The sequence below is a fragment of the Alligator sinensis genome, unplaced genomic scaffold, assembly GCF_000455745.1.
Source record: "Alligator sinensis unplaced genomic scaffold, ASM45574v1 scaffold322_1, whole genome shotgun sequence".
Taxonomy (NCBI): domain Eukaryota; kingdom Metazoa; phylum Chordata; order Crocodylia; family Alligatoridae; genus Alligator; species Alligator sinensis.
The window spans coordinates 1,059,141-1,071,501 of record NW_005842154.1 but is presented as its reverse complement, the minus strand read 5'-3'; the positions used below and the strand labels follow the sequence as shown (position 1 = coordinate 1,071,501).

Genomic DNA, 12,361 nt, shown 5'->3' with positions numbered 1-12,361 from the left:
TTCCTGCTGTTGAGTGTTGCAGTTCAGTAACTAACATCCTCTGGGGGGTAGGATGACTGCATTTCTCCTGGGGATGTGGCCCTTTATGGGCTAGGAGGGAGCAGCTTGTGCCTAGAGGCAGCCTGCTAACTACACCTCCCAGCACTAGCACTGGGAAGGCTCCCAGACAACACTGTTCCCTTAGCGAGGGCAGAGCAGCGCAGCTCAGAAAGCTGGTATGTTTGTGTGCGTGTGAAATCCCCCTGTGCTCCTCAGAATTCTGACTTCCTGCCTGGATGGCTGGCCTTAAGCGTTAATAAATAAATAAATCGGGGGCTAAATATAGCCGTGGAGAGGAGTGTGTGTGTGGGATGTGACATCTCTGTTTCTGTTGCAAAGCTCTCATCACACTGTAAACAACCATAGGCAGCAGGAGCAGGCAAGGCCTGGTGGAAGGCGACTGGCCTGTTCTCCGTGTGGTCTCAGCCTTCCATGCTGGAAATCCCTACGTTTTTGTGTCTGAGGAAGCAAGCTGAGAAGTGGCCTTCATGCCAGGGACACCTAAGTTCCATTTTCCTCCAGCTGTTCCTCCTGCCTCTGCCACTGCCTGACATTGTGCTCTTAGTCACTTTACTTAACCTGTCCTTTCCCTTTCCTCCCTCCTCCCCAGCTGCTTGTGGCCTGGTGCCCCCACTTTGCACACCCAGCCCTGGGCCTGCAACTGCCTGCAGGCTTCCAAGTGTCTCAGGCAGCCTGCTCTGCACTCTGGAGTGGGTGGTGGCCCAAGAACATCCACTTCCTGCCAGAGCTGCCCACTGTCTGCCCAGCTCAGAGTCCCAGGGCTCTACGGGTCCCATTCCCATGCCCTTGCACAGTGGCACCGTCTAAATATAGTGCCAGGAACAGGAGGAGCGTGAGGGTCAGCAACATCCAGGGCTCCTTGCTGGCAGGATCCTCGCTCCAGAGGAGGCACCCTATTGACCAGACCCCAGGCAGAAGCTGCAGCTGGCCAGGGACAGGCCAGGAACTGGTGCTGGGAAGACTGTGGGCCCAGAGAGTCAGGGAGCAAGTGGAAGGCAAGCAGAGATGGATATTGCAGGAGTGTGGGAGGAGGCAGGAGTGCAGGGGGATAGCAAATAATGTGACCCCCACTGGAAGGGATGGGGCCTAACGCTGCCTGGAGTGGATTGGCCAGGGGCTGTCGGTACTTGGGGAGCATGGCTTACCATGCTCTGTACCAGGGTTCCTCGCCAGTAACCCATGCTCTATGCTCTTTAAAAGTGAGGATCACAGAAGTATGTGTCCAAGGCGATGTTTTGCACTGGCAGCTGCAGAGCTGACTGGAGCTGGTCTCCCTCATTTGTGGTCCCAAGCCTCATGGAGATGCATCTCACACAGGACTGCTGGGTCTAGCTTCCTGTGGCTTGGGACAGACCATGGGGAAGGGTTGCCAGAACTGTTGCTCTGGTGTCAGAGTGCCTGGTGGTGTTGCAACTGCATTTGCCCCTGAGAACCTGAATCTCCTGGAAGTAGAGGCTGGCTCTGCACATGCATGTCCTTGGCCTAGGACCTGCTGTGCCATGGCCCTGCTGAGGCAGTGCCACATGTTCCTTCTGCCAGGTGGGAGTTGCTTCTCATGGCCTGGGATTCAGCTCCCCCCACCCCATGGCAGATTATTTTTTCTGCAGCAAAGTGAACTGCTTAATGCTAAATGCAGTTAGCTGCTCCCAGCTGGCCCTTCTGCTGCATCATGAGACCCCCAGCTTTCCCAAAGTTTCCCCTGAGCTCAGGCAGAGTGGGCCAGCCCAGTTCCCTCTGCCGTCCCCTTACCTAGAAATGTTGCTGCCTGGAGAGGGCAGGGAGTTGGATCTGTGCCCCATAGAAGTGAGGCTGCTCTGGGTTCTGTTACTCCATCTGGGGCCTTGCCAAGCTTGGCTGTTGTGCTTGATCCCCATGGCTGGTGCTTGTGGAAGCCACCTGGGACCCCATCAGGGGAAGGGCTGAGGTCCTGCTTCTCTCCCTGCTTCTGCGCTGTCTCTGCCCCACCATAATAAGGTGATTGGGCATCCAAGATGCACAGTGCTAACGTGTCCACAGTGTTGGTTGAGAGGACAGTGAGGAGCTGCTAGCAGTGCGTGCTGGAAGTCATGGGGAATTGGGTACATTAACACTGTTTCTGGCTACAGAGAATCCCCCCAGAATCCCAGGAAATGCTGAGGTCCAGAGCCCTGATGCCTACTAAAGGCTTGCTGGCAGCTGGCCCTGCCCTCCTCAGGTTGATCTTTTGGCCTCCCTGACCCTGGCCTAGCAGCATCTTCTCTCCTAACATCCTCTTTCAGGAGCTCTTACCTGCAGGCAGGTGACTGGTCCCTTCTTTCATGGGTATGTTGGGCCCCTAGTGTGATAGTCTGTTTAGTGTCAATCCTGTTCTGAGCTTGGGTGTGGCCAGCCTGGGTTACTTAAGGCCAGCCTGGTTACCAGGGATGTGTCTGGCCTGTGTTACAGTGTGGGGTCCAGGGCAGGGGGCTTCCCTGGCATCTGCAGGGGATCTGTTGTCTCTGTCTGTGGGTGCATTGGGCTCATTTTGGCCAGTTACCCATGCCAGCCAAAGGGAGCGATACCCAGGTGATTGGCTGCTGTAAATGTAACTCCTCATCCGTGGGCTTCTCCCTTTGGTTCAAGTTTTCCTTTTAGGAGTTAGCACTGTCAGAGGTGAGTTCATTAAGGAACTTGCACTGAATGCTGGTGGCAGGTGTTTTGAGGGAAGGAGGCCTGAGTGATCAATTTAAAGCATTAAGGAACATCTTCCATAGCCAAAGTGCAACATCCATGGAGGATAAACTCATGGGATGGATCAGTGTACAGGCAGCTCTCACAGCTGCTACTTGCTGTATGAGTCCTGATTCAAAGGCAAAGTATGTCTCTAGCACTGAGGGCCTTTGGCATGCTGAAAACTGTGAGTTCAGTCAGTTTTTTTGGTTGTGAGGTGCTTCTGCTGTGCAGGGACAAGGTCTGGTGAGTGTCCAAATGGGGACAGCACTGAAGTGCCACTGATGAGATTGGGTGTCCTAATCCCACACAAGGGCCTGAGTTCTCTTCCAAGACCCCAGGGCCTAGCCAGTGGGTGAGGAGGAGCTAAGCAGGACAGAAGCAGCAGAATGAAGCAGGTCCACTTGAGGGGAACAAACCTTTCTTTCCAAGGCACCAGCTCAGGCTGCCTGGACTGCTTGTGGTTGCAGGTTGCTGCCCAGGTAGCAGTGGCTCTTGCCACAATATGATGTGGGGGCACTTGGCGGTCTACAAGGCTGGGGCCCCATGGCATCAAGTGCTGTACAAATAGATTGCTCTGCCTCACAGGCTTTTTTCCCCCAGGCCCTGGCAGAGGTTTGTCAGAGACTTGTGTGGCTGTTTCCTGTAACATGTCTGCCCCATGTATAAACACACCTGGTATAAGTAGATGGCAGCACCTGACACAGCTGAGTTGGTGCTTTTCACAAACACTAAATTATTTTCTTTTATTTTAAAGAGCATGAAAATGCAAATGCTGCCCCTGGCAAGTGACCCACACCTCCTCTCCCCAGTGCAAACTGATTTCTGGCCTCTTCTTACTCAGTGTATTACTGGAAGCAGCAATCTGCAAACAGTGGTGATGCTGATGCTCCATGCCAAGCAACATTAAGCAGTCAATTTATAAAGATCAAATTAAGTTAATTTGAATTTGACTTACACCATTATGTTAATGAAACATTGATTAAGCAGGGAAGTGCTGCAGTTGGGCTTGATTAATAGGAATCCGTTTGCATATTCTAAGTGTGTGTTTCTTTCCCAGATTCGGAAACACTAATAATGGAGTGGTTTGTGCTTCTCTTGTTTGGGACTGGCAACCTAACAGGCCAGCCCCCTGGGCAAAGCTCCCTTATGGCGGCATTGTTTCTGTTTAATGAACCAGGCCCTTCCCTTTAACATGCTAGGACTGTACTAACCCCAGCAGCAGACATTGCCACCCACAGCCTGGGATCAAAGGTGGAAAAAGCCCCTGGGAGTAGAGTCTGGAGGTGCTGTTTCTGCCAGGCCCTGAATCAGGGAAGCATGTGTCTAATGTGCTTAACATGTGCTTGGCCTGACCATTTGCCCAAGCATCTTTTTGAGTAGAGATGCCCTTCCCTGAGTCAAGTACCCAATGACCTGTGGGATGAAGACCCAAGTTGTGGTGTGCCCAGACCTACAACAGAGGCATGCTAATCCAGTCTCTCCAAAGCCAGTAGTCTCCAAGGATGCTGAAGGAGGTCATGTAAAGGGACAGGCAGAAGCTTCAACTCACCAGCCTGGGGGACTGATGCAGAAGTGGGATTTCTCTTCTCCTGGCCCTAGAGAATACACCCCTCTCTGACCACAGGCCTCCAGCTTTTTTCCAGCTCAGGGGATAGGGGCACAGCTCCCCCATTCTTAGACGGAGGAGCCTGGGGTTGCTTGCCTTCATTCTTCCCAGTTTTCAGTGTTATCACTGTCTTAGGGAATTGTTAGTGTCTTGGGGAATATCCTTTTCTTTCCCCAGTGGAACTGCCCAGTGTTCCTTAGGGGATAATGGAAGCAGGAGCCAGCATCTGAACAGTTTGTGGGGTTGTTCTGGGGATTCTGGGCCTGCAGAGTCTTAGATAATTAAACTGGGTCCCTACCATGGTCCCCAGGGGGACTATGCATTTACCTGCTTTTCTGTGCATGTGGTGGGGATAGCACTTAGGGGTGGCTGCTAGTTTAGTTCCAGAGGAAAGAGGCAGAGGTGGTAACTGGCACAAATGTCAGGTGGTTGTGCAGCCTCTCAGTTGCATGTGGAGTAGGTGGAGGGGCCCAGGGAGGAGAAGTGCTTTGAGATGTTCAGAGGAAGACATGGGAGCTGTCTAATCTTTGTTTGGGGCTTGACCTCAGGCCGGCCTGCACGGCATTTGGGAGCACCTGCTGCCTGTCCCAGCAGTGACTGTCCTGGACCTAAACATGGGTGGGCAGGTATGGATGCTTATGTCAGGGAAGGGGACAGTGCTTGATCCCAGCACTCTGGCGCTCTACGTGCTTTTCAGAAGCTCTTCTGTACAAGTGCAGCAAGCAGCACAGGGTTTTGCAAACTGCAAGCCCAGCTGGGCCTTGCCTTCCCTGAGGACCTAGGGTTTGGAATTGCAGTGACGCTGCATGTCTACAGGTCTCATTGATTCCCCCTTGAGCTGTTGCGGTGAGCACTAATAAAAATGGGCTTGTAGAATCCATCCTTTGGATTCTCATTTTACACAGTGGATTCTGGGCACCTGGATGCACAGGCTTAGTCCAGTCATCATTGAACCTGCTTCTTCCAGCTAGGCTAAAGGATAGAGCTGTGGCTTCTGCCAGGGGAACTGGGGAAGGTCAGGGAGCCTGAGAGGGATTGGGGAGTTCTGGAGAAAGCAGGGGAAGGGACCTCTCCTAAATAATGAGCAACTGAAAACAGCTGAACTTTAAAGGCCACAGAACAAGACAGAGGAAAAAGTAGTGATTGCTTGATTGCAAGGGTTGCAGCTGATAGAAGCAAGATTACTGTCCTCCAGCCATCTGCGGGATGCAGCCCTGTATCACAGCTGCTCTGGGGAAGAGTTATACAGCTTCAGAAAGCAAGGCCGGGGCACATGGGCCTGAGTGAGTTTTATAAGGAGGAGGTAGAGATGCTGGGGTGAGGTTTAATGATGCTCCTGCACCCTTTGCACCAGGTGGGGAAGGGACACCTGCTGTCCTGGTGTAACATCACACCAGGTACTATGCACATGTGTATACTACTAAGCCAGGTCCTGCCTGAAATTGCTCACAGTCCTGAAATCAGAAATTGTTTTCTGAAGGGATCTCACTTGTGATGCCCTGTCGGAGAAGTGGGGAAACCAGCACAGGGAGAAGGGTCTTGCAGATCCTGCTACACAGATATGACCCCAATGGTCCATGCCTCTGTCGACATCTAGTTCTGAGGCTGCTTCTCCTTTGGAGAGGCATCCTGGTGCCCAGCTGACACCCTTGGGACCCTTCCCGACTCACCCCACACTTCTCCTTTCTGATAAACTGTGCCATCATTAATTTATCTCCTCCTCCAAGGCTGAATCCTCTCCAGTCCAGCAGTTGGATGCTCTAAATACACCTCTTGCTCCCTCTTACTTGCTCCCCCCCCCCCCCCCCCCCCCCCAAGCCCACATCAGTGCAGCAGTGCCTTCAGAGCAGCTTACATGCATCTGGAACCTGAGTGTTCCCAGCCCATCCCTGCTCACTGAAGAGTGAGGATATAGGGCAAGGGCTGGCCAGCTATAGTGCTGGGGGTCCATACCCCCAAGTGCACGCTGTTTGGGTCATGTTCAGAGCCCTGCAAGCCCAGGAGCAGGTGACCTAGTCTCTTGCCTGGCAGTGGGGATCCCTAAACTTGGGGCTCCTGTTCCAGCCTCTCCAGTGCACTGCCAGCTTGGGGGACCTGCAGCCGCGCAGGATCTCCCTTTGAATAGAGCTGAGCCAAACACGCCACTAACCACTGGGCACCAGGCTGGACCCTGACCATGGGCTCGGTGTGCTGCAGAGCCCCCGAGGCAAGCAGCAGGCCTGCTGGGTGGGGCTGCTCCTGGCTCCAAGGCCCTGACGCGCTGGGATTTGGTGCCCAGGTGGTGAGCTTCGCCAGCCTCAAGTCCGACGTGGCGTATGCCTGGATGGTGCTGTGTGTCATCTGGTGCTCCATCGTCCAGGCCATCCTCCTCCCCCTCTTCCTCTGGGCCTGTGACCGCTACCGAGCAGATGTCAAGTCCGTTTGGGAGAAGTGCATAGCCATCATGTCCAATGACGACGTAGATGAAGGTAAGGCCGAGCCGCTCTCCAGGGCTGTCATCTGGCAGCAAGCTACAGGTGCCCCTCGGGCAGTGTGCTGCACCTGCCACCAGTGAGATCTTGCTAGGGTTGCTGGGTGCCCTGGAACCAAGCACTGAGGACTCACTGTGTAATATTTCACAAACCTTTTTGGAAATGCAGTTGTGGGGGGCAGGGGGTGGAGGGGAAGAGCTCCATAGTCTGTCTTTGTGCGTAACAGGAGCCACAGGGAAACCTGGTCAGGTGGGTTGCATGCCAGCAGTTTCCCCCCAAATAGTCTTTCCAGGCATTGTCCTGCTATGGATTGTCGCTACATTGCATTGTCCCACCTTCGTCTGCAACTGGCTGGAGTGCGGTGAAGGCAGAACCTTGGGAGTGGGGCAGGGTGCTGGGGGTGCCTTTAACTGAACTTCTGGGCCTACTCCCTGGGGAGGCATGTTCTGAAATGCCCTTTCCTTCATGGCTGCTGTGAAGTGTGAGCATGTCCCTGAAGTCCTGGGGCTCATTCCCTGGAACCTGTACCCCAGGCTGCTCCCAGGGAATGGGGAAGAACTGGGATGTTGACTGCCTGGCATGTAGAGCAGGGATGGAGATTGTTCCTGATTTTACCCTGAGTGTATTTTTACCCTGTTGCTTGATTATAGCAGCAGCACTGTATCCTCAGGGAAAAAGCCTATGTGGAGCAGCACCCTTAGTACCCTTGTGGGCAGGCCTCTGCCCACCTTGGCATCACATTGCCTTCCTCTTCCACAAACTAACTGGGACTTTGATGCCCTCCAGACAACAGCCTGGATGGTGCCATTCACACAGACCTGATGTACGAGAGGCCCTACGACTACAGCTACGGGGGGGATGTCATGACTTTGGACCACATTGTGAAGTATGACTTTTCGGCCCTGGAGCGAGGGATCCCCCAGGTCTATCCTCCCCGGTCAGTGCAAGAAGACAAAATGCAGTATCTCCAGGTATGGCACACAGGGCTGGGCAGGGGCCAGCAAGCAGCATGCATCAGAGCTGTCTTAAAGTCAGAACACCAGGGGAGTTGGTTTATTAGCTTTCTATCTCACCTAGCGAGAAGGCTCTTCTACAGGCAGGACCGCAGCTCAGCAGTTCTGGTGCAGTGAGACTGCTGGCCCAGCAGGTACAGGCAGGGAGTAGACACTTGCAGCGTAGGCAGGTGCCAACTTTGGTTTTTGCTGATGGGTGCTATTTTGGGGGGGGTAGGAGCCCTGCGTGTGCCCAGTAGAGGCAGCATGTTACTTTAACCTGGCTTGCCCAATGTTTGTAAAGATTGGGTGTTTTAGTGGGATTTCCGTGGCGTTTTTATCTAATAGCTGATTGAATCAGCTTTAGCTAAAAGAGCCAAAAAGCCTCACGGAAGCGCCTGATCTTTACAGACACTGGGGGGCCAGGTTGAAGTAACACACTGCTTCTTCTGGTAAAGCACATTTTGTTTTTTAACTTCTGCAAGCAGCCACAGAGATTTGACATGTAAAACCAAAACGGCCATGGCTCATGAGTCCTGAGCACCCGCTAATTTTTTTTGGTGGGTGCTTGAGCCCCAGAGTACCCATGGAGTCGTGCTGCAAAATGCACTAGCACCTGTCATACTGCAAAACATGCTAACAGCTCCCTTCTGCTGCACAGCAGGGCAATCCAGGTCCAGACAGACAAGGATCAGAGTGAGAACCTGCTGGCTTCAATGCCCAGGGTCCTAGGACAGCTGGGAATAATCTAGTCTTTGCACATCCTGCTATTCCCAAGATTGTGGGGGAAAGATGACAGCAGACTGGGTTGCTGGGAGATTGTGCAAAGAAAGGAGGGGGATGGGAACAAAATTGCTCTGTAAAAGATGAATCCCTATCTGGGTCTATTTAAAGCCCTGGGTAGAGCAGCTGCGTCACTCAGCACCTGAGCAAAGCTTACTGTAACCTTCGCTGCTGTTGACTTATTGTGCTGTGCTCTTTGCCTGGCCAGTGCTATTGTAAGATGCAAAGCTCCCCTCCCCCGCTTCTGTCTGCATTTCTTTAGTATACTTGTTTATAGCACCAAGCATGCTGAGGATGGCAACCCCGAGGAACTGAAGTGCAACACACAGTAATTCATTTCCTGGGAGTCCTCCATGTGAATTAACAGCCTGCCAGGATGGCTCTGGCATTCTAATGGGCAGAAAAATTGGTCATAATTTACAGGGACAGCTGATTTTCACAGCTGCCCCACTGCACTCTGGTTCCTTTACACAAGTGCTCATTCAGGGTGCTATGCCAGGCCCACCCTACACTGTTATCTTGTAAATACCAAATGAACTTCTTGCAGTTGCTTTCATCTGTACATAAGAGGATGCCTTGACAGGAGGATGGTGCACTGGACACCTCCATGTTGTCCTACCACCTGCATCCATCACCCTTGTGGGCGTCTATTAAATTTGCATTTTCCCTGTCTCCCATGGTCCCTCTGTGGGAATCCTAAGTCTGTCTCTCTCTGATGATGGCAGTCCCTAAGCTTCTGCTCCTGTAACATCAGGATCCTGCCAGGGACAAGCCCCGCTCCCCTGAGGACAGACAGTACTCTCAGCCTCCTTCCAGTCCCCTTGCTGTTCAAATCTGCATGTTCCCATGGGTGGTTGCTGGTGGTGCAGAGAGCTCCGTGTGAGTCCTGAGTCTCAAACCAAACAGGCTGAGGAAGGAAAACTGCCGTGGCTGATGTTGCAAAACTCCATTCTGAGGATTTCTGCTGAAACATAAGGAGACAAAGTTCTTTGGGTAAATCCAATATCTTTTATTAGACCAGCTAAAATAGTTGGGAAAATTCTTCTTTGCTGAAACATAACACATTTTCCAAGCTAGCTTTACCGTATGATCCCCACCCTCCCTCTACCCTTGCTTTAACTCTGCAGGCAGGTCAATAAAATAATATGCCTCTGTTATGCTTTCGCATGGTGGTTGGGCAAAACATCCAAGCATCTGGCAGAACACAGCCTGAAGCCCATGGACGTGATCAGTAATTAGTCCTGATTACTATATTGACCCATTGGGTGATGCCTGGGGGTGATCACTCGAGGGTGGACAGAACCCACTGATAAACCTTCAGGCGTTAGCTGTTGTGTCTTGCTTCGCATTGCCATCACATGCTGAGCGGTGAGACCAAGGTGGACACTCTCCAGACAGCTTCTGCCCCAGAAGCATGTAGCCTAACCAACAGAGGGCAAAGGGGATAGGGAGAGGTGCAGAGAGAGGGGATGTTTTCCTACGGTTGGGCAGCGTATCAGTGGTGCAGTGGGCAAGGTTCCAAGTGTCTGGCATCCTGGGCCCAGGCCTTGCCAGCTACACCCCACATGGCAGGGGAAAGAATTCCAGGAGCTCTTGAACATGATGTGGTGACCTGGCAGTGGTCAGTTCCAAATCCCCACTGAACAGAGAGCTGGAGGAAGGGGAGGATCTTAATAACCTCAGCAACAGCATTGCTGCCGCTGGCGCAACAATGGCAGCAGGCATCATACTCCAATGGCACCTTGATGCTGGTACCACTGCCGTAGGGGATTCTTCTGGGAGCCCCAAGAATGCCTTGTGCATCTGGGAGGGAGGTGGTGGGCACTGGGCCATGCTGCAGCTGGCTCTGGGGGGTGGCAGGGGCACCCTGTCATATGGGTGTGCACAGTGCTGTGCCACTAGGTACCCATCCCTTGTCGTCCTGGCGTGAATCCATCACCCTGGGCAGGGCAGGGAAGGCCGCCTCCTGCAGATGTTTTCTCCCCTCTCCTCCAGGTGCCCCCCATGCGGCGTTACTCTCATGATGAGACAGACATCTGGACAACAAGCCAAATCTCAGCCTACCTGCAGCGCTGGGGGGCAGGAGATGATGTGGCAGGTCTGGCCCATTTCCTTACGCCCCAACGAGACCGGCGACGTGGCAGCCTCATCTCCTGCCCTGAGGAGCGGCTGCCTCACTGCAAGCGCAGGAGGTCAGCTGAAAGCCTTCTCTCCCTCAAGCGGCTGTCTCGCGAGGACCTCTACAAGGGGGACTACAAGTGCTTCAGCCGGGAGGAGGTGGTGAACTTCATTGATGAGACCCCGCTACCCAGCCCCAGGAAGAGCCCCGGGCGTTCGTCCTCCGCGTCCTTGTTCCCTGACACCTTCCTGCACCCACCCACCAGGCTGGCCGGCTTCCCCCTCACCCACTTTGAGCGGGAGCCCCAGGGGCTGCGTAGGTTCTCAGCACAAAGCCAGGGATGCAGCCTGGTTGTGCCTGGGGCCCTGCACGCCCAGGAGGACCCTGTGTGCCTCTTTCCTGAGGGGAACCGAGGCCCTTGCATAGGGCAAATCCAAATTGAACTCTGTGAGGCCCAGGCCCTGGACAACTGCCCGGCCATCAGCAGCTGCTCTGAATCAGGGGGGTTTCGGACGGCTCTAAGCACCTCCTGGGGTGACCAGGAAAACCTGGGGAGAGGTGGGAACAAAGGGAGCACCACGAGCTTTCTGAGCTCTCCTTCTGCTTCCTCTGGGTACATCACATTTCATTCAGACTCCATTGGCTCAGCTTCATAGGTCCAGCAGTGCAGGGCCTGTGATGTGCATATCCCTGCCGTCTCCTTGGCACGCCAGTTTTCTATGGCTTTTCTTTTGTCTTTACAAAATGTAGTCTTGGTTTGGAACCTGGAGGTGGGCAAAGCACCAAAGAAATCCTATATAGTTCTTGCACACAAAAATAAAGGGATGGGGAGGGGTGGGAGTGGGCAGGGGAGAGACTCGTCAAATATGGATCTGCTCGGAGCATGCTGTCAGGATGCCGAGACCTGCATGCAACAGGCAGAGAATGGCCCGCTCCTCCAGGAAGCTTTCAGTGTGTGGATAGGCAACCTCAGGGGGGAGCGGGAGGATGAGGGGCAGCATGGGGCTGCTCTCCATACCTGCCTGGTGGGAGCTCAGTCTAATACCATATTCTCACCCCCTACTTACCACTAGTAATGGTTGTGCGTGTGTATTTCTAGCAGTCAGTATTACACAGTTTTCTCCTTATAAAGCTGTTGTAGAAAGCCACACTCAGTTTGCTTCAGAAATAAATAAGGGTATTGTTCAATGCCCCCTGAGCAAGTGGACAGCCAAAGGAAGCAGCCTTATTCCCTGAGTACTGTAGACTTACAATGGGGCACCTTATAGTGAGGGGTTAGTGTGCATACATGGGTGCATGCAGGTATTGGTTATCCAAGACCTTGGTCTCTTTCTGGATAAAGATGTGTAAAGCAACAACCACCAGGTGTCTGTGCTTGGGAGAACCTGCCAGCCTGGGCCAGTCATGTGTGCAGTGAGTCACGGTGTCAGATACACAGGCTTCAGCATATGGCATGCAGGACAACATGATGGCGACCTGCACAGGGTGCTGCTGACGGTAGTCATTCATGCAGAGGGGAACAGCTGTAGCCACTGAGTCCAACTTTGACATTTACAAATCATTAAGGGCCTTTGTTTTTCTTCCTCTACTGACCTGATTAGAAACAAGAACCAGCCAGGGACTGCTGGGGGGTGGGGGG

The 12,361-nt window shown here is 53.3% G+C and overlaps 1 protein-coding gene across 3 annotated transcripts in view; it reads left to right on the top strand.

Moving 5' to 3' along the window:
- Positions 1-12,351, top strand: part of GPR153 (G protein-coupled receptor 153) — a 35,652-nt gene extending 23,301 nt beyond the window's left edge. For all 3 annotated transcript variants that reach the window (XM_025206397.1, XM_006025565.3, XM_025206398.1), the window contains 3 exons: positions 6,636-6,825; positions 7,615-7,799; positions 10,599-12,351. In XM_025206397.1, coding sequence (XP_025062182.1) covers positions 6,636-6,825; positions 7,615-7,799; positions 10,599-11,378 — 1,155 coding nt within the window. In that variant the 3' untranslated portion in view covers positions 11,379-12,351. The remainder of the gene's footprint in view (positions 1-6,635; positions 6,826-7,614; positions 7,800-10,598) is intronic.
- The last annotated feature ends 10 nt before the right edge of the window (positions 12,352-12,361 follow it).